Source organism: Ambystoma mexicanum, chromosome 11 (genome assembly GCF_040938575.1).
Source record: "Ambystoma mexicanum isolate Mex_15411 chromosome 11, UKY_AmexF1_1, whole genome shotgun sequence".
NCBI lineage: Eukaryota > Metazoa > Chordata > Amphibia > Caudata > Ambystomatidae > Ambystoma > Ambystoma mexicanum.
In genome coordinates, this window is record NC_090934.1 from 1,185,675,583 (window position 1) to 1,185,697,687 (window position 22,105).

The window sequence follows — 22,105 nt, forward strand, 5'->3', positions numbered from 1 at the left end:
TGTAAGCGCAGCCCTTACAGCTTCCCAGATTGGGGAGATGGAACCAAGGGAATTAGCCAGGTGTCTCCTCATGGAGGAAATTGGGTTCAGCAATTCATGGATTATCACAAGGTTGTCTGCAGGAAAGGCACTCCTGCTTCTTAGACAGGGGATGAAGGCACTTGGAGCCGCTTCAGTGAGACTGGGACTTTTGGCAGGGGAGGCAATCCAGGTGTCCCTACCGGAACAGAAGGAAAGAGCACCACAGTCTGTTACTTCTTGGTCACTAGAGAGATGGAGCTTCACCAGTAGATGTCTTGGAGTGATTAAGATGCACCAGCATCTTTAGCAAAGCTTCAGTCCTTTTCCTCAACCATTAGGCCATCCATTTGTGCAGGTTTTTCAGCATTAAGACACTGGTGAGTTGGTAATATGAGGGGTCAGAAATTAGAGACGACACAAAGTTGTAGGGTTCTTAACATTTTCCTTGTAAACAGTCAATACAATAGTCCAAGCAAACTCTTTATAACTGGTATACATTTATTTTATATACACAAGGCAGGTAAGTATATACTTTCTTAGACTAACCAATACACATAGGAAATATCAACAATACCTTTTAAGGGTGACTGCGCCAATACTAGTTGCTTGCGCTTACAATTGTTACAGAAAATGACGGTAATGACAGTAAATAGTAGTGGCGCACACCCGCATCTGTTAGAGTGAAATGACAGTTTCATTCATTTACAAAAGTTGTGCAGTTCTCTGGAAATGAAACGTCAGTTGGGGGAAATCGGTAACAAGCATTGCCCAGAGAGATTGAAAGAAAGGTTGAGACAGAGGTGGCACAACCCCTCATATATGAAATGTCTGCATGGTGGAAATTGGTGCAAGTAGCCACTGAAGTCAACAAGTTGTGTTATTGAAGAAATATGATTCTGTAATACCTAAAGTGGAAGGAAGATTCTTATGCTTGTTAATCTGCTTAGAATCACATGCTGTGCATATGGTCCAACATCCAGTGGTAACTGCAGAGTATTGCATCTTGTCTTTCGGGGACCGAAAGGGGACGTCGGCATAGGCGTGTCTGTAACACTATCCCTATCGTGACGTGTGTAGTACCCAAAATCTCTCATGCGCCGAGGTCCCTCAGATTGTTTTTTTCCGCCCAGATAACTGGTCGCCCTACAGCAGAGCTCTTACTAGAGACATTGTTTATCTTTACTGAATTTTTGGTTTATGCCCCGTTAAGTCACTTTGCCTAATAAGAACATCTTTGACGAAGACTATGGAGGAATCGTCTACGGCTGTGGTCGCGGCGCCTAAGATCCGGCGGCCGGATTTCCACGTGGTTGGGCCCTCTGGCCGACCTATACAGTAGGGAGAGTGGGTTTGGGGTGGCCATATTGTTATTATGTCTTTCCTCCTTTCCACTTCTTTCCCTTTCGGTCTGGTCATCCTTCCCTTTTGCTATGGAAAGGACTCCTTTAGATTCTGCCCTAAGTGTAGGGTCAGATATCCTTGGAAGGACGAGCACAGGACATGTAACGCCTGTCTGCCCCTAGAGCATGACGAAAAGCGTTGTTCGGCATGCAAGCTCCTTAAGCCTAAAACCCTTAAGGATCGCCGTGTAAAGTGGTGGGCCACGTACGGCATGTCACGCGTGGAGCCTCCCTCCCCTACCGCAACACCAGCCGAAAGTGACGGGGGTACTTCGGATGACCAAACGTCCAATGCGGATGTTATAGACCTTGAGGTGGACACTTCTAGGTCTGCCACGCCCGTCCCCGACCCTTTCAGGCTCGACTCTGGTCTTGCTACAGGGACAACACCCGGCGAAAAGGGCGTACATAAACATCGCACTAAACATACAACCCCTACGCCCTCTTCGATGCCTTCGTCGAAAAAGGCGAAAGCGCCAACAGGTCCGTCGAAAATTTCAACGGTTCCCTCGGATCGTGTAGATCCAAAGCCTTCCCCGCATCCTCAACAGCACATGACGACTGGGCAAACAAAAAATATTAAGGGCACTACTCCCCAATCTACACGCGGCGAAGTTTTGGAGTCCGAAACTTCGACGATTTCCAAGGCCTCAATAGGCCCGAAAGTTACGACTAGGCATCTACCCGGCACTCCGACCGCTGGGCCTTCTGGTGCCGCGGACGGCATTTCGGCTACCGCTACATCATCGGAGGCTTTCTCTCACGATGATTCGGTTACTATCCGGAAGAGCATCGGTAGGATTGCAGCGGCGGTGGGCCTTATCCCAGTCCTGCAGAAAGTTAAGGGCCAGACCGCGGAAAAAAATTTCGTCAGATTTGGGCTGCGATTCCGATGACTCTTACGTGGATAGTCAAGAGCCTTTCTCAGACACCCTGAGAAGTTCCTCTCGACGCCAAAGGGTGGAGAACGTTGTTTCTCCCAACCTAGGCCCTTTTGGGTCCTCGAAATGGACTACTGAAAAGTTTGAAGGATGTATGGATCGGCTGGAGCAGATTATCAGTTCTGCTGACCAGCCTCTGCTGAAAAAGGCTCGGGTAGACCCTAACCTTCAAATACAAGATGTTCAGCCTCAGGTTTTCCAACAGGAAGACGTGGCCCACATGGACACATACAGGGAGATCTATACTGAAGAAGAGGAATCCTCTTTTCTCGAAAATTATGAAGAAGATCAACAGGCGACGACGGAGAACTGGGAGGAAACCCAGCAAGAAGGACAGAACCCTTGGTCACATCAAGATCAGGACTCTGATATTTTGTGCATCGATTCTCCTCCTTCCACCCCGGCTCGCTAGGCATCCCCTGTGGATGACCAAATGGCTTTCAACACCATGTTGAAAAAAGCAGCAGAATTCTTCAAAATTGCCACTCAAGAGGCTTTGCCGAAGCAGGATTTTGTGGAGGACATTAGTAAGGAAAAACCTCTTGCAAGTCAATCCATTCCCCTCTTTAACTCTGTTAAGAGGCGGATAGCTCCATCTTTAGTCACACCTGCCCAGACAAGGGCCGTGAACCCGAGAGTTGAAAAATTATTTCGGGCTTCTCCTTCCGACCCTCTATATATCAAGGGGCATGCCATCCCGGACTCACTGGTGGTGAACACTACTTGTAAGAGGGCAGGGGTACCCCTTGCCACTGGAGAATCACCTTTGGACAAGGAGTCTAAAAGATTGTATGCCTTAGGCAAACGTGTCACGTCAGCAGCTGCATATACCATTTGGGTTGCTAATGACACTACTCTATTAGGAAGCTATGCCGATGCCCAATGGAACCTGCTCCAAGAAGGCCTTCAGGAGGTCCCGGAACCGGCCAGGACCAAGCTTCTCGCCATTGTTGCGGAAGGAAAACTGGTTAACCAGAATGTGGTTAAAACATCCTGGATACTACAGAAACATCTGGCAGATCCCTTGCACAAGGGACTCTTCTGAAGAGACACGCATGGCTGCGTACATCGGGATTTAGACCTGAAACTCAGGCCTCCCTCATTAATATGCCCATCGAAGAGTCAAACCTCTTTGGGAAAGCAGTTGATGAAGCGTTGTAGACAGCCAAGAAGCAGCATGAGACCTTAAAGTCTCTGCAACAAATTATAGAAAAACCCTCTTCCCAGATGGGTAATAACTCTCGGCGGTCCTTTCACGGCCAAGCTTGTGCCGGTCAAAACAACTACAGCACAGGCAGCTTCAACAATAACCAAACATCTGGAAGCCCCTCTTACTATCCCTCAAGGTGTCAGAAACGCGGCAAAGGTAGAGGCATAGGCCCCAATCCCAGAGGAGCCACAGCCTCGGATCAGAAATGACCACCAAGTTCAGGAGGGGATAACTTCCGACCAGTGGGTCTTAAAGACGGTCGCCCACGGTTATTGCGTGGAATTCTCCTGACCTCCACAGTTTAGACCGCCGCGCTCACGGCGCCTTTCTCCGGACCATCTAAACATCCTGATTCAAGAGGTGGAAGCACTGCTGGGAAAGGACGCCATAGAAGCCGTCCATATTCTTCAGGTAAACGAGGGTATTTATTCAGTGTACTTCCTTGTACCCAAAAAGGATCTCTGCATGCGTCCTGTTCTAGATCTGCGCACAGCGTACAAGTTCATAAAACCCCAGAAGTTTTGCATGGTAACACTACAAGAAGTGATCCCATTGCTGAAATGGGGGGACTTCATGGCAACATTGGATATGAAAGATGCATACTTCCATATTTCAATGTTGCCAGCGCACAGAAAATACCTAAGGTTCATGATCCAGGGCAAACACTAACAGTTCACAGTTCTCCCCTTCGGCATCGCCTCTGCGCCAATGGTGTTTACCAAGGTCCTGGCAGTGGCAGCAGCACACCTGCGCAGACTATCAGTCCCAGTTTACCCTTACCTCGACGACTGGCTCATTACAGGGGACTCGTTCGACGCTTGTTTTTTGAACACCCAAAAAACAGTAGATCTCCTCTTCAGCCTGGGCTTTTCAATCAACGAAATGAAGTCCAGCCTCGTCCCCAGCCAAGTAAAACAATTTCTGGGGGCACTAATTCGGACGGAAGACGTTCTGGTCTTCCCCTCCAGCGAGAGAGTTCAGAACATGCTCTCTCAGATTGCTCAATATGTAGCCAGTCGGGAGGTGACGGTACGCAAAGCCATGCAGTTGCTAGGTATGATGGCGTCGTGTATATACTTGGTTCCCCACGTGCGGCTGCGCATGCGTCCCATGCAAGAGTGGCTCAACAGCCAGTGGTGCCAGGCCAGCGCACAATCGGAAGATCTGGTAGCTGTCTCACCAGCCCTCGTTCTCTCTCTGCAATGGTGTTCGAGGGGAAACCTCCTGAAGGGGAAAACCTTCACCACCCCTGCAGTGGAAGCTACTCTCATGACAGACGCATCTCTCACGGGGTGGGAGGCTCACCTGCTTCAGCAGACAGCACACGGAGTGTGGTCCCCTCAAGTAGCATCCAATCATATAAACGTAATGGAGCTATTCGCAGTGTTCAAAGCATTGAAAGCCTTTCAGGTACACCTGCAAGGGAAGATGGTGCTGATCTTAACCGACAGCACTACAGCAATGTATTACCTGAACAAACGGGGGGGGGGGGGCACTCACTCTCCAGGGCTATCCAAGCTGTCCCAAAGCATTTGGATATGGGCTCTCGAACACAGGGTGTTTTTGTTGTCCCAACATGTTCCAGGGGAACTCGATCTTCTAGCAGATGTACTCAGCAGAGATTTTCCTCTGCCAGAAGAATACGAATGGCGGCTGCACGAAGACATTGTATCCAGCGTCTTCGCAGAATGGGGGTTCCCAGAAATCGACCGGTTCGCTACTCGGGAGAATGCCCAATGCCAAGACTACGCCTCCAGGTACTCCCAGAACCAGTCCAAGGTGAACAGTCTCTGGATAACATGGTCGGGGAAATTTGTCTACTCTCAACCCCGCCCCCCCCCCGACTCCCCTTCTCAACTAGATAGTGCACAAGATGCACCAGGAACCAGTTACCATGATACTAGTGGCCCCCATGTGGTCCCGCCAACCCTGGTTCGCTCACCTGATGGAAATGTCCCTTTCCCCACCAGTCAAGCTGCCCTGCCCGTACAACATGTTGTCTCAGGACAGGGGGGAAAACCCTACACCCGTGCCCCCAAACCCTGAATTTAGCAGCCTGGCTCCTGAGATCATAGAGTTTGGACACCTGCAACTCCCTCAGAGATTGCTATGCTAGCAATTGGAAACATTTCGTCATCTGGTGCAATTCCAAGGGTGTCAATCCTATCGATTGCTCACCCTCACACATTGTGTTGTATCTAACCAACCTGTTGGATTCTGGGTTAGTATTTAATTCCCTAAAGGTTCATCTGGCTGCTTTGTCAGCCTAAACCACATCACAGCAAAAGGTATTGTGGTGGAAGATACTGGTGATTAAAGCCTTTATGAAAGGAGTTAGGAGGATTTATCCTCCCATCTCTCACCCAGCCCCTGGATGGGATCTGAATGTGGTTTTAACCAGGCTCATGAGAGCGCCATTCGGGCCTATGCATAAAGCAAGTCTGAAAGACCTGACTTATAAAACAGCCTTCCTAGTGGCTATCACTTCTATCAGAAGGGTTAGCGAACTACAGGCTCTTTCTGTTTTAGACCCCTTTGTTACAGTCTACAAAGATAAGGTAGTTCTGTGCATACATCCCAGGTTTGCGCCTAAATTTATTTCGAAGTTCCATGTGAACCAGTCAATCGAACTACCCACTTTCTTCCAGAACCCTACTAACATGGCCGAAAGAAGCCTTCACACACTAGACGTGCGCAGGGCAGTCATGTTTTACCTGGAGAAAATTAAACCACTATGAAAGACTAAACAATTCTTCATTTCAGTGGCAGCTGGTAGAGAAGGGGATCATGTCTCTAAATCAGCTATCTCAAGGTGGATTGTCAAATGCATCACAATAGGTTACACTCTTGCGAAGAGAGAACTGACTTTCGAGCTTAGAGCACATTCTACTTGAGGCACTGGGGCATCCATAGCATTAATTGCAAATGTTCCTCTTGAGTCCATTTGCAAAGCGGCAACCTGGAGTTCTGTACACACCTTTACAAAACACTATTGCCTAGACACTCATTCTAGGTCCGATTCTCAGGTGGGACAAGCAGTACTAAGACATCTTTTCTCTACTGTTCCTTCTCACAACCCACCTCCAACTCCGGGTACTGCTCGCTACTCTATGCACAGCATGTGATTCTAAGCAGATTAACAAGCATCAGAAGACATGCATTACTTACCGTAATAGTATTTCTGATGATTGTATCCGCTTAGATTTACATGCGCCCTCCCTACCACCCCGCTCGGGGTGGAAGGAACATAGACTTCTTACTACTTTCTCTCTTTATGTACTCACTCACTATAGCCTTGGGCTCCCTCATGGCAGAAAAAATACATTCGGAGGGACCTCGGCGCGTGAGGGATTTTGGGTACTACACACGTCACGATAGGGATAGTGTTACAGACACGCCTATGCCGACGTCCCCTTTTGGGTCCCCGAAAGACAAGATGCAATACTCTGCGGTTACCACTGGATGTCGGACAATATGCACAGCATGTGAATCTAAGCAGATACAATCATCAGAAATGCTATTACGGTAAGTAATGCATGTCTTACAGGAAGACCTGATAAGAGTATCGGGTAAGGATCTGTCTTGGAAGGAGATCTTCCTGGCAGGAGAGTAAACTAGGATATCAAAGGATTGAGTTGAGAAATTCGTGGCAGGGGGAGTATACCAGGAGAGGAATAATCCTGTAAAGAGACACCTTATGGTTATAAACTATGTTCTGTGAAAGAGGCATTTGGTTTTTCCATGCTAAGAAAAGTGTTGTGTAGAAAAGATATGCGTTTTGCTATTCTAACTACAGTATTCCATGGATGCCCTTTCCTTTCTGCAACCTCAGAATCTGCAAAGTATAACTAGTATGATAAATAAATGCTATTACTGTCCTTGTGATTGTAGTCACCTCAGGGTGTAGCAATTGTCTAAGAAGCATATCCAAAGATTATCCACTAACTTGTTATGATTCGGGAAAATCATTTTAAAGTATATTTACATTGTTATATGAATTGCCTTTTTAAAGAACGCTTATTACAAAATTGATGTTGATTAAATAACTATTTATAACTGAAACCTTGAGTAGAAGTGTTACTTGGCTACTTGTATTTTACGAATTTCATTGGTACAGCTCCACAGCTCACATTTACCCCTAATGAGATGGGCCTGGCTGCTCAGTCACGCTACCAACTTGTGTAGTACAGACCTATACCAAAAGGTGGGTTACCTAATACCAAGCTGATAAGTGTTGTGTAGTATCAGGGTGACTGCACCAATTCTTGCCTAGCAGGGTCAGATATAAATGTGGACACAAGGTCAACTTGCTTTAGTTTTAGTTTTGTAGGTGGGAACATTCTCATTAGCATAGGGACAGATGGGACTTTATCCCACCATTTTTGTTTTAATGAATGTTGGGGTGATTTCATTGTTATGCTTAATCCCCTCTGCTCTCCTAACCCCTGTACCTTTTTCTTCTCCTAAATGAGTGGAGCCTTTTTCCACTCATTCATTCTTATGGGCTCTGTCTTTTGGAACTCTATACTTTGTATTTTACCTATACTATGCAGTCTATTTTCCTCTATAGTTCTTAAAGGTATCTGTATTTTACTATTGCAGCACACAGCTCCTTATGGGCAGTGTTACCTGGGGACCCTTAGGGTCCACCTTTGAGATTCTTTTCTTTATCCTAGGGTAACTACAGTTCTTAAGGATAGAGAAATACTTAGTATCTCTCCAAAAACATTATAGTCTAAGAGATTGGCACGCACCACCTTATGTGGAGTGCCAAAGGCATACCTAGTATGCCCCTTCTCTCTGCTCCTGTGACTTTTTAGTCACATAGACAATCTCCTAGTTATGGCCAGTGGCAGTGGACGTGTTCTACCAACTATTGTGTAATGTTTGTACAGCAGGCTAGGTCCATAGCCTCGGTAGTGCACAATCCTGTCTTTTTTCGCATTACTAGCGTGGTTGTTCTTTGTTAGCCCTTCTTCTACCGTTCTGGGAGGGGGAGGCCGGTGTGTGTGTTCTGCCTTTGGCAGGAACTCTTGGGTGTCCCCGCCTAGGCTCCAGTGTGTCCGGGCAGGCAGGAAGTGGGGGAGGAGTCTTCCACGGCTGCCCTTTGTCTGCCAGAGTGCCTGAATAGAACCAGCTCCCACTGGGGGTCTGGCCCTTCTGATTCGACAGCCAAACGCCTCTTTCTGTAAATTGCTGAGAGAGATTGCAGAGGAGTGTGTGCTGGAACTGTATACAAGGTGAGGCTCCTGGAGTGAAAAGCAAGTCAGCCACTGGAAGCTGGAGTAACCGAAGAAAAGACGACCAGAGACGCCTGCAAACCTTTTGCAACACTGTGAAGCAACCACTGCCGTCCTGACCACGTTTTCTCTGTGACAGGGGAGCTCCGAAGAGGATGACTCGTTCCCTTTGGCTAGTGGGAACAACCAGTCCCAAGACTAACTTTGATTTGAGCCATCTCCCTAGGTCCTGTGAGTTCCCAGAGCTGAGGAATCCCAATACCAGGAGACCTGCCGCCCATTTCAAGTGCATTGTCGTGGAAAGGCCAAATCCGTCCATATCTTTGCACCCTCAAGGACACTCCAGAGATCCGAATCGCCCAGACCCCCTTATCCGAGTGCGGGACTGCAGGAAGAGAAGGAAATTGACTGGGCGAATCGCATCCTTGGTTGGTGCTGCAGAAAAGGCGCAAAAACCGCAGAGTGACTAGAGAAGTTGGTGAAGTCCTGCTCAACTGTCTCCGTGATAACCTGGGTATCACTGGTCAGGCTCTGGCATGGCTGACTTCTTTCCTTTCCGGTCGACCCTCCCAGGTCCAAATGGGCTCCTTCCTCTCTGACATCTTTTTCTCCACCTGTGGTGTCCCCCAGGGTTCCAACCTCTCTCCCTGGCTTTTCAACCAGTATCTGGCACTCCTTGCCCACCGCATCGCCGCTCTCTGCCCCTACTTCCAGTGCTATGCAGACGATACCCAGCTCATTTTCAGGCTACCCTCGGCCTCCTCCTCTCCTTCCCTCATCTCCGACTGTCTGTCTGCTATCCAGGAATGGTGTGCCGCCAATGACCTCTGCCTCAACGCCAGTAAGACTGAGATTCTACTCATCGGCACACCCACTCCCTCCTTCCCTGCAGCTCTCTGGCCGGCCTCCCTTGGCCCCCTTCCTGCCCCTACCTGCAAGGCTAAAAACCTCGGGGTCATCTTCGACTCCACACTCTCCTTCTCTCCTCATATATCTGACGTCTCTAAGAAGTCACACTACCAGCTGCACCTCCTCAGAGGTATTCTTCCCTTCCTCTCCTTCCCCCAGAAGCTCACTGTCTCCCGAGCCCTGGTTCTCTCAAGGCTGGACTACTGTAACAGCCTCTATCTTAATCTGCCTGCCTCCACTCTCCGCCCTCTGCAACTTATCCAGAACAGAACTGCGAGACTTGTCCTTGGCCTCAAGCCCAGGGACCGTATCTCTCCAGGACTGAAATCCCTTCACTGGCTCCCAGTGGCTGCGAGGATTAAGTTCAAAACCCTCTGCATTGTCCACAAGGCCTTCTGGGGCCTGGGACCTAAATACCTTCAACTCTCTCTTCCTAAATATCTTCCTTCACGAGCCCTTCGCTCATCCGTCTCCAACTCCCTCATGGTCAGCCGCTTCTCGAAGCAACGAGCTGGGGGTAGATCTCTCTCCGCAGCAGGGGCCTCCCTCTGGAACAGCCTTCCTGCCTCCCTGAAACTTGAGGAGAACCATCTCCGGTTCCGGAAGCACCTCAAAACCTTCCTCTTCGCTTCTGCCTTCTCTCTCCCTCTCCCCTGCTAAACCTGCTTAACTCCCCACTGAATTCAGCACTAAACCTGCATCTGGGCCACTCTCAGCAACCTCGGTCCAGGGCCCAGCCACTCTCCACTTGCACTGCCTCCCTGGCCCCCCCTGCACTGTGGGACTGTCTCTGTACCCTACAGCCCCCTTCCCAGCACTTGCTCTGCACTTACCTCGCACTTGCCACCAGCTGGCCCTTTTTATTTATTATTTATTAATTATTATTTTTTACGCTACTTACCTTGTACTGCACTTTCCCCCCCACCTCCTCCCCCTGCACTTCCTCCTTTTCCCCTTACCTCTGCACTTGCGCGATCTGAATGACACCTGGCCTAGTAGGATCGTTTGTCTGTCTTCCCCTTGTTTCCCTCCCTCCCTGCCTCGTCGCGCCTTGAAACACTTGTGTATAGGCGCGTTACAAATACCATATCATATCATATCATATCAGAGGTCCTTGTTAGGCAGAAACCTGTGCAGTTCCCTTAGGGACCACTGCAAAAGATTTAGGACTACAGGTGGTTGGCAGTAAACCCAATTGGTAGCATTCTGTACCACCCAGATTTACCTGGTAGCTGTGGCTGAGCAGTCAGACTTCTCTCAAGATGAATTAGGCAGTATATAGAACATACAAGATAGGTACCCAAAACACAGTAGCACAAGCAAACACTGACCAGAGTTTTGGTAACAAAGTATATAATTATTTATTTAAAGACACACTCAGAAACACTCCAGCACTATTACTATAAGCAAGTTCAAAAACACAGTCACTATTAATATATATACATCCCTTATTCCTTATTAGACAAGTCTTAGTTAACACCACTTATTTCCAGACAGAGGTGAGCGCATAACTAAAGATGGCACTCCAATAAGTTTAAGAAAAAGGGAGGGAAAAGGTAGAAATTAGGAACAGCACACAACACAATACTTTAGAAGCACCCAGCAAGGCAGGAAAGGCAAAGTCTACTTGTGAGCAAAACGTTCAGAGGATAGGCTCCCTTTTGGAGAGAGCAGAACACCACTGTGCCCAAAATCACCAGAGTTTCAAAGTCTTAAAAAGTCTTGCAGGGAGTTCAGAAAGAATTAGTTCAATTTTGAAAAGTTCAGTTAGCCAGTCTAGGGCCAACCCAAGTAGTAAGTGGAGGCTTTAAGAGTCACCCCACACAGACTGGTTGCGAGGGAGGCCAGGCGGACACAGTACCTTCAAAGTGGAGAGGATCCTCCAGCGGGGGCAGTTGTTCCTGGCAGCGGGTGGAAGTCACGGCGTCATCCAGAGGAAGAGATGGTCTTGACGTGGAGGAAAGCTGAAGGTCGTTGCACTGCCAGGGAAGAAAGCAGCCGTGGGTTCTCCGGTTAAAAGGTACTACCCTTTTATTCACGGTAGTGGAAAAAACCGTGGTATCCCGGTTGCCGGGGTGCTTGGCACAGGCAAGGCGGCCACGAGATGATCCGGGGAGGCGAAAAGACGGGCAAACTGGTTATCCCCACCAGTCAAAGGAAGAAGACTCTCCAAATTGAAGATCTCCTCTGTCGTTGGAAGAAGTGGTGAGACGGTTCAGCAGGGCTCCACCGGTGGTGTCGTCGTTGCAGGTCGGCTCAGCTTCTCCCTCTCCGGATTCTTAGGCCCTGTGGCGACTTCTGAAGTTCCAGTGCCCAAAGCCCTTCTTTTATGCAGCAAACCCCCATTCGTTCAGCCTAGCTGTCAATCAAACATGCTAAGTGGTGAGCCGGGCGGCTCACCACTTGGGCCAATCACACAAGAGTGCGACTTGAGTTGCCAAGGCAACTCAGTCCAGGGTGCCTAAACCCCCTCCCACACCCTCTGTGGTACCCAGACAGAGTGGCACCACTTTGGAGGGCTTCTGTGAAGAAGCTCTCCAAAGGTGGAACAAAGGGCTCGACTTGTGTTGGAGTCACAGAAGCGAACACGAATGCCATTTTGGCATTGAGTTCTGGCAAAAAATCCTACCCGTGAATTAATATTAATTAAATAAACCGGCGGTATGTTCGAGGCTATATTAATTATTTATTAAAAATGGTAGCCTCGAACAATGGGAAAATCCCATAGGGAAATATTTGCGGTCGAATATAAAAAGTAGTATCCACTGCCACCAGCCAAAACTCAATCAGGGGGTCGGAGACGTGCCTCCTCGAACAACAGACCCCGGGGCGATCGAATTGCCCCGGCCAGTACGTCCACAATATGATGGTTTGTACTGGTTTCTGTTCATAATTTGGGACTAGTAAAGCCAATGGTGACTTTACATGCCCTGGGAGACGGTAGTCAGTCCCAGGGTATGGAGTCTGTTTGGGTGTCACTATGACACCCCTGGGTTACTGCACTGAGGGTGCTGTGTAACCCACCTTCCAAAAACACATGAAGCCCTATGGAGTAAAAGACCCCATAGCCCATAAACCACATTACAAAGTCAAAGGATATCTCAAATCATGTCTAAGAGTGGGAGAAAAAGAATCTCACTCTTAGCAGGAGAAAAAAATAAACCCCAAAAATCCAGCAAAGCTGCTGGGGGACTCACTAGATTTGGGAAATTAGCTTATACAGAGAATTCTCCCTAACAGTCCTCCCTCGAGGCTGCTGCTGAGAGATCCTGTTCCTTGTCCTGCCTTCAGTCATCAGACCAAGGAATCTGGAGGTCGGGTCCAGAGCTGCAACATCGCAGAGCATCCACCATGAAAATGTTCTTCTAACCTAAGGTACTGTGGGGAAAAAGGTATTGCTTACCTGATTCCAGAAAGTGACTCCAGAGCACGGGGGTTCACATTGAGGTGTCCAGGGCAACCCCATCTTACCTCCGACCGAAGCCGCTGCTTCTGTCCCTTTAGAGTCCTTTAACAGTGTCTCCAATGTTGGTTAAGCTTTCTTGTATCTTCCTTCCTAGAGACTAGAAAGTATCCACAGGAACTTCTGGTGTCTGCTGCTTTGCAAGACTTTAAGCCTCTACGAACTGCCTTTTAGCTAGGGTTGTGTTTTTGACTTTGAAAGACTTGCTGTGCCGCAAAACTACATCTAGAACCTGAAGCTCTGTTATGATAACATTAACCAATTGTTTTCCTTCCCAAAAATCACCATCTTGTATGTGTATGCAGACTAAATACAATTACTGTATTATTTTGTGGGTGCACAGTATTACCGATAGAACTGTCAAACTCCTGTGTTTACTTTAAGCAACTACCAACTAAGACGTGACCCTTTGAACAGTATACCTTTGAGTGTTGGTTTATTGTGCTAAGTGTGTATATAATCTATATTTTAATACATATTTGTGTTTCTTAGAAGTACATTACTGACTGGGATCAGTGTACTTAACTCCAGTTCACATCTTCCTCTTAAGATAAGCCTGACTGCTCTGCCACTCTACCATCGTCCTTGAGTTGTACAGACTGATATTAAGAGTTGGGGATCTACAGACCACTGGGATAGCTTACTAGGATACCTTTGGGTCCAGTGCGCAATATAAATGAATAAACAAACAAACTAAAGTCTTAACCTCCAAGTGGGTCTGTAGGAAAACTCTCCCAACGGCGGCTTTCCTACTGCCCAGTTTTCCCCTCCCCATCTTGTTTGGAAACGCAGACCAAGCATTCATAGAGGTCGGCCACCATCTTGCAACACCATTCTACACAGGCTTTGTGCCGTGGGGCTCTATCTAGCAGTACCAGAGTGTGTAATTGTTTCAGAAAGGAGGTTTCTCTGGTCAGAGTAGTTTGAGTATGTTTAAATACAAGATTCAGTATTTGCCACCAGTCCTGCGCTCCTCTGATTGATTGAATTGGGTAATTCTTTCCAGTTCCAGCAGCACTGCTATTCAATAACGGATGTCATGACTGTTCTACTACAACCACCCTTGGGAGATGGAGGGGGGGGGCTCACAAACTTGGCATTGATTGGGTATTATTCTACCAAACGAGAGTTGGTGTTTTAAAGAGTCCACACCATAAAAGGAGCTTCCTTTTGAAGGAACCAAGGCATGGTTTCACTGCTTTTTTTTAGAAGGCAATGGCACTGGTTCCCATGGCTACCTCACTCTTTACTCCTTAGCCTTTGGGGCCAGCAATGCTTAGCAACAGCACCACCCGTCCCCAAGGCTGCCCCAAGAAACCAGTCAAGGATCTTTGCCACACCACAGACCTATTAACATCATCGAAGGTAAGCATAAAACGAACTGAGACTGAGACGAGACTGCATGGGAACGGGAGAAATACTGAAATCCTCCCAAAAACAAACTTGAATCCAAACTCGCCTGCAGAGGAAGATAATCATCAGAGACTGCAAACCAAACATGCTTTTCCCCAGACTAAAACAGTGCTGGGGTTCTCAGAAAACCAGCCCTAATCACACCAATGTAAGATGCCAATTCACTTGATAATCAGGAAAAGTAGTCTAGAGTGGAAGAGGAAACGTGCTTCCTGCTGCCTCAATGGCTTCCTAATGATTATGCCATGTTACACATCGGGGCCCTCTGCAATGTGTGGCGGAGGTGATGATTTCATAAGGCATACTCTTAGTGAAGAACTCCATGATAGATTGGATCTCCTACTCAAGAGGCACCTAGCCATGGCTAATGTTGGTTTGGGAGCGGAAACTGTCCCTTTGGAGGGCTGAGAGAGAATCAGAAACAAGAGAACTATTGGAACTCATGTTTCTTGTACCCATGCCTCATTTATGTGAGGTGACTTTTGAGATCTGAGAGACCCGTGCAAAAGAAGAAAATACCCTGTGTGCATAAAACTGCTAAGAAGAGAACCTCAACTTTGTATTTCAACTGTACAAAAAACAATTGCCAGAGACTACTGTTTTGATAGGCATTGATGCTGAGTTATGTAATGAGATCTAGTCGCATTACCCATACTAAACAGCTTGCGATCAGGTTTGCGGTTTTTAGTGCCCAGTATTGATATTGATATTGAAATTTTATTTGTATCGCGCTCGTACACAAGTGTTTCAGAGCGTGACAAGGCAAGGGAGAACAAAAACAACGATCTTACTAGGTCCAGTGACCTTGAGAACACGTAAGTGCGTGGAAGAGGGAAAGGGGGAAAAGTGCATGGAAGGGGGGAGAAGTGGAAAGTGTGTAGCAAAGTAAAACAGATAATGATATAAATAAATAATAAAAGGCAACAAACCGTGGTAGTGCAGCCAGCAATTGGCAAGTGCTGGGTTTAAGGCAGCAGACAGGGTATGTCTGATAAGTGTAGGAAAAAGGGGTGGGGACTGTATGGTTACAGATACAGACCCCAGTGCATAGGATTGCCAGGAGGCAGTGCGGGTGGGTGGCAGTGTGAGCAGGTACCTGGGCCCTGAGGTCAGAGGGTAGGCCAGGTGCACGGTGCCGAGAGAGAAGAGATCAGCAGGGGACAGAAGGGGCAAAGGTAGAAGCAGAGAGGAATGTCTTGAGGTGCTTCCGAACCGGGGATGGTTCTCCTCAAGTTTCTGAGTGGCAGTGAGGCTGTTCCAGAGGGTGGCCCAGCCGAAGACAGAGATCTACCCCCAGCTCGTTTCTTTGAAAAACGACTGACCCTGAGCTAGAGGAGCGAAGAGCTCGAGAGGGGAGGTATTTACAGAGGAACAGCTGAAGGTATTTTAGACCCAGGCCCCAGAAAGCCTTGTGGACAAAGCAAAGGGTTTTTAATTTAATCCTTGCGTCCACTGGGAGCCAGTGGAGAGATTTCAGGGCTGGAGAGATACGATCCCTGGGCTTGAGGCCAAGGGCAAGTCTCGCAGTCCTGTTCTGGATGAGTTGCAAAGGGCAGAGACAATTGTTAGAATTGTCTAACCTAGAGAGAACCATGGCTTGGGAGACAGTGAGCTTCTGGGGGAAGGAGGGGAAAGGCAGAGTACCTCTGAGGAAGTGCAGTAGGAAGTTTGACTTTTTAGAGACATCAGAAATGTGGGCAGAGAATGGAACGCATGGAATCAAAGATTCTGAGGTTCTTAGCCTTGCAGGAGGGGATAGGAGGAGGGCCAAGGGAGGCCGACAAGAGAGTGAGGGGAAAGGAGGGTGAAGGTGTGCCGATGAGGAGGATCTCAGTCTTGCTGGCATTCAGGCAGAGATTATTGGCAACACACCAGTCCTGAATGGCAGATAGGCAATCGGAGATGAGAGGAGGAGGAGGAGGAGAGGAGGTGGCCGAGGGATGCCTGAAAATGAGTTGTCTTCAGCATAACACTGGACATTGGAGCAGAAAATTGCAATGTGGTGGGACAGAGTTGCCAGGTATTAGTTGAAGAGCCAGCGAGAGAGATTGGACCCCTGGGGAACACTGCAGGTAGAAAGGGAAATGGAAGAAAGGAAAGACCCAAGTTGGACCTGTGAGGCGTCGATCAGAGAGGAAAGAGGTCAGCCAGGCCAGAGCCTGATCGGTGATACCCAGGTTGTCACAGAGACATTGAGCAGGATGGTGTGGTTGACTGTTGAAGGCAGAAGAAAGATCAAGTAGGATGAGGACAGAGGGAATGTTCGAGTCAAGGTTGGAGAGCAGATCTTCACTGATGTTCAGGAGAGCTGTTTCTGTGCTTCTGGCAGCACTAAAGCCAGATTGATGGTCGTGGAGACAGCCAACAGAATCAGAATGAAGGTTAAGCTGAGAGATGGCCAGCTTTTCCAGGAGTTTGCCCAGAAAAGGAGTAATGGAAAATGGGCGATAGTTAGCAGGGCAAGAGGGATCAGCTGTGGCTTTCTTGAGAAGAGGATGCACAAGAGAATGCTTCAGGGGGGATGGAAAGGCTCATGAGGCAAAGGAAAAATTGCAGAAATCGGCAAGGACCGCAGCGAGGGTATCAATGTAGTCCTTGATGGTTTTAGAAGAACAGGGATGAACCTGTTTTGATGTGGCTTTCATAGATCGGACTTGTCTAGCGACCTCGGCAGGGGAGAAAAGGGGAAATGACGAGAAAGAGGGTGGGGGAGTGGCTGAAGGGGGGCAGAGTTCACCGAAGGAGAGGGGGGAGGGGAAGAGAGGGTGTACAGGATGTCCTAGGTTTTTTAGATAAAGTGAGAGGCAAGGGCATTGCAAAGGGCCTGGGAGGCGCCAGGATATATAGAGACGACAGCTGGGTTGGCCAGCGCCTTGCAGAAGTAGGGCAAGAAGGATCAATTAATGTGGCATCAATGTTTAGTGATTCATGTCTGGCTAATTACAACCCTGATTGCAACTCAGTTCCAGACCATCTTGGTCACCAGAAAAACTGAAACTGATGAATGGGGCATACAGGCTTTGAACAGAAAGCAGGGATTGTGGCCTATGAGAGGCACACCCATGCATCTTTTAAGGTTGCTATATACATATCCCTATGTATAGCTTTTGGTCTTTCTGGTTTCCTCTGCATGGTGGCACTTTTTTCTGAATGTTTTGACTGGAAGGGGGTGGCATATGAGAACAATAGAATTAATTACAGCAACGTCAAGCTGGCAAACGTGGAGGTCTAGATTCAGAAAGCTCTTACTGTGTAATTGGAGTGAGCAAGTTACTTTACCTGCAGGGCTTCAGCCAAATTATGAAGTGGGCTGCTGGTGGTTAGATTAACTTGTTACAAATATGACCAGCTGAAGACCTAGTGGAGAGGGAGATAGGTAAAGTTGAAGCTCCTTTTGTGGGGTGGTAGTTAATGGGGACAATGGATTGTGTGTGCAAGTGTGCTGGAAGACAAGAGATTAACTTCTAGGACTTGGGACTGTGATTGCTGTCTTGGGTACACTGTCAGACATTGTGTTAGGCCAGAATTATATTTTTGATGGTTTCCTTGGTTTCCGACTACCTCTATCCTCCCAGCCTGGCCTAATTCAAAACCTAACTGAGAGTGTGGCTCTTTTTTTTTTCTGTGCTCTGCCTAAGAGTATTTTGACACCTATGGTAGGAGTACTTCAAAGGTGCTCCCTAGACTCTGAAAGAGAGTACCCTCTCTCTGTTAGTTACGTAGCGAGGGTGGTAGTGGTATTTTCCCCCATGTAATGTGTGACAGGATCATGACCCTGTCGGGGGGGGGGAATAGGGACCCCGCTAAGAAGCACAGCTCCCAAAATGTGCCTGAGCACAACCAGGACTGGAACTAGGAGAACAGCATCGAGAACAGGAATGGAATGGAATGGACTGGGCATTTTAGCTGCCAAACAGAGAGGCGACCTTCAACACCCGACCTACAAACCCCAGATAGACCCCAGGGGAATGGTGGGACATCAGAGAATTAACTTAGAGTGAGAAGGAAGTGCAGGAGAGATACAGAAATCCACCCCAATCCAAAATGGAAATGAAATTCACCAGCGCATGGAGAAAGCTACATGCAAAACAAGCAGCCTGAGCACACGGCTGCCACCCGCAAATGGAGATTGAAAAGGGACAGGGCTTAAACCCTACCTAAAGCCTTCCAGTGGAACTCAAGAGGGATAGCTTAGCCCCATATTGGCCAAGGGGCATGTGACCAGGAAGTCCAATGGGACCCGGGAGGAGTGTTGGAAGGAGTAGGCTGTGCTAAAAAAGCCCATCAGGCACAGAGGAGATTGAAAGGTGTTCGGGTGAGATCAGGTGGAGTCAGTGGGTCAGGAGACCAGGCGGAGGAAGGGCAGTGGAGCAGTGTGCAGAGGATACACTGGCAGTATTTTGTGAGCGTGCAGGTAAGGTATTGTTTGAGAGATTGACTGATGGCAGTTGTGTGTAGTGTAGTGAAACGGGGTGTGTAAAAGGAGAGGGAAAGATGTGGGAAGCATTGGGGAATTAGAGATTGAGAATGATAATGTTTGGTAGGTGGATGTAAGGCTGTAGTGGAAGTAATGGTGAGGGTGGAGTAAAGCAGGAGGGGCTATCGTTTGAGGAGATGGGCAGTGATTGTTTGATAATATCAGGACACAGGCATTTATAGGGGAGTGAGCAGAGAGAGGCGGAGGACAGTGAGGAACACAACAAGAGATAGAAGGCATTGAGAAAAGAGTGGAGGCTGGTAGTGAAGAGGAGTGGAACTAGAGATAGAGGTGGGGGAGTAAGAAAATCTCAGAGGGAAGAGCACAGAGATGGATTTAGGGGGAGAACGAGAGGGTGTGTGTGTGTGTGTGTAAGGGGGGGGGGCTGGTGGTGAAATAAGTCTGCTGACCAAAGGAAGAGTATCATTTAGAAAGGTCATGTGGGAGTTAGACAGAAAAGGTGATGGCTTTTAGGTTTCTCTCCCAGATAAAAGACAGACACTAGGGGGTTAGCATGCATTAGAGTCCATTGGGGGAACATTCTGGTGGTTGGGGTGCCTGGGCTAAGCTGGAGGGAGCCCACAGAGAGGTTGAGGGAGCCTTAGGCACCTCCTTAGTGTCGACCGACCCAGCCTTCTCGGACCAGTTGTTTAAAAGTTTAATAAAGCACCATGAAACTGCTCTATTTGACTGTGGATTGCTGTGGCGTATGGTTGCACTGGCCGTATTCCATTTTACCTGGCTGGGTCATTTTGTACTCCCTCCTCTATCCATCAAAATGGAGGTTGTCTTTGCCTCACAGACTTGAGGGGTGCCATGACTAGCCCTTGTCCCTCTTTGGCTATGCTAGAGGAGGTGGCCATCTTGACCCACTGGATGCCTGTATCCCAGAACTGGGGTCTGTAGTCAGCCTGAAACTAGTTCTGGAAGGCTTACTCTCTGGGATTGTGTAGTTTAATTCATAATTCATTTGTGAGAGAGCCCTTCCTGATGGGTATGCCTGGAACGCTGTCTGGCCATCAGCTGACCACTGTTCTGTTGAATGAGGCTTGGTAGGTGATTGGGTCTTTGTTCACTGACTGTCTCCCCAACCGCTGGAATTCTGAACCTGCACTGTGGAAAGTCTGCAGGTCTTGGAAGAACCAAAGCTCTGCATCAGCATCCTTTGGCATGCCAAAGAATAAGTCGGCAAAGCTCCACCTCTCCAGGATGACCAGAAGGGAACCCACAGCGGTGCTGCTTTCCCCTGATACAATCCATCTCCCTGAAGCTTCTACTGCGCCTTTACTGTGGTGCCCAGGCGCAAGTGCCCCTTTGTTCCCAGAACTCGAAAGATGCTTTGTGCCAAACTGATCAAAGAAGCTTCATCCCCAACCATGAGGCAACCTCTCAAATTCTATTTCTCCCAACTGGGAAGCTCCAAGGGCCTGCGCTGCCTTGATTCTTGCAATCACACCGCCAAACTCGTCTTCCCAGTTGTTGTTTTCTGGTCTGCTCTTCTTCAGCGCAACTCCTTCAACCTTTCTTTAAGATTTGTTTTCCCTTGGGGTCTCTCTCCAAGCCGATTCCTGTACTGATGATGACATAATGCAGGGTGCATAACGACTTACACATCCGACTCGTCTTTCTGATCCTATGGCCCTCACCCCTGACTTGGGAATCACTGGATCGATAATAATTGCTCTTCCCAAGAATCTTGGGGTCCCTCGAGCACACGTATTGTCACTGGAGCGCTTGCTGGTTGCTGAACAAAGTGCACTGCAACTGCATTAGGAAACTGCTGATCTCCTACTGCAGAACCTTTTTTCTGTCCAAGAGTATTGCTCTCCTGACTCTCGGGTCCTGCTGGAAAATCCTTTTCTTTACATATCTTCATCCCTCGGCCTCTTTCATCTTGAAGGGACTGTTGAGGGCTTCCATCCACCAGAACTCTAGTAACGGCTCCTTGGGGCACCTTTGCACAAAGGTGGGATTTTTGATTGACTCTAAAGAACTTGTACTTAAAAACTATGAACTTGTACTTAAAAACTATGAACTTGTACTTAAAAACTATGTTACTCACTTTGTACATTGTGGCATCTTCTGTGTTTCAAAGTTACTTCCCTGTGAGTTTATTGCTTTTTCTCTTTGCTTTTTCTCACCTAAAGATTATTATTTTTGTGAAAATATAGTGTGTGGACATTCTCTTGGTATGTGAACCACCTCACTACACCACCTGAGAAATATACCTGGGTTCCTCTGTCACGACTACCACTTTGACAGGCTGGTGTGCTTGAGGGAGTCACTAGCAGTTCCTGTGTCCGGAAGATAAACCTAAACATCTTGACCAACAGGTCTTAAGGAAAATCAACCTACCCTACTTTGAGAGGGAACACAGGCAGATTGAATAAGCATGGCTGTTTTTGCTGAAAAAGCAATGTCTGGGTTACGTCCGGGTTTTTCTTTTACTGTACCTTGCTGATGAGAGGGAGGTGGCTGTGGTCTTTTATAACCCCCTAATTTTTCCATTTAATTCACAGGACTTGGCTGCCAGACTTCATGCCCTCTTTCCTGAGCACTACCCCGACGCCAACCACAAGCCTGAGATGGCTATTGCTCTGACCTCCTTCGAGGGCATGTGTGGCTTCCGACCCGTGGAGGAGATTGTGGCCTTCCTCCAGAGTAAGAGATGACCTGATGGAAGGCATAGATGAAGGAAACTAGGATGAGAGATTGAGAAAGGATGGTGGCAGTGAGGGAACAGAAGAGGGTATGGAAGAGAGGGAAGAGACTGGGCACAGTGGAAGAGAGGTAAGAGACCAGGAAGGCAGGATGGAGCAGGGACAATAGACAATTTGAGGGAAGAAACGAGGGATGATTGTAGGAAGGTAAGAGAGGGTGGTGGGAAGGAAGAAAGAATGGGACAATGGGAAGGAAGAGACATGGTTGAGAGGACAGCGGAAAGAGATCAGTGATGGAAGTGAGGAAGAAGATGGGTGATTGGAGTAAGAACAATGGGGATAGTAGGGAGGAAAATATATGGAACAATGTG

At 48.0% G+C, this 22,105-nt stretch overlaps 1 protein-coding gene across 2 annotated transcripts in view; it reads left to right on the forward strand.

The window, feature by feature from the left end:
- MPI (mannose phosphate isomerase) overlaps positions 1-22,105 on the forward strand; it is a 404,206-nt gene that overhangs the window by 168,638 nt on the left and 213,463 nt on the right. For both annotated transcript variants that reach the window (XM_069624514.1, XM_069624515.1), the window contains exon 4: positions 21,594-21,735. In XM_069624514.1, the coding sequence (XP_069480615.1) occupies positions 21,594-21,735 (142 nt within the window). The remainder of the gene's footprint in view (positions 1-21,593; positions 21,736-22,105) is intronic.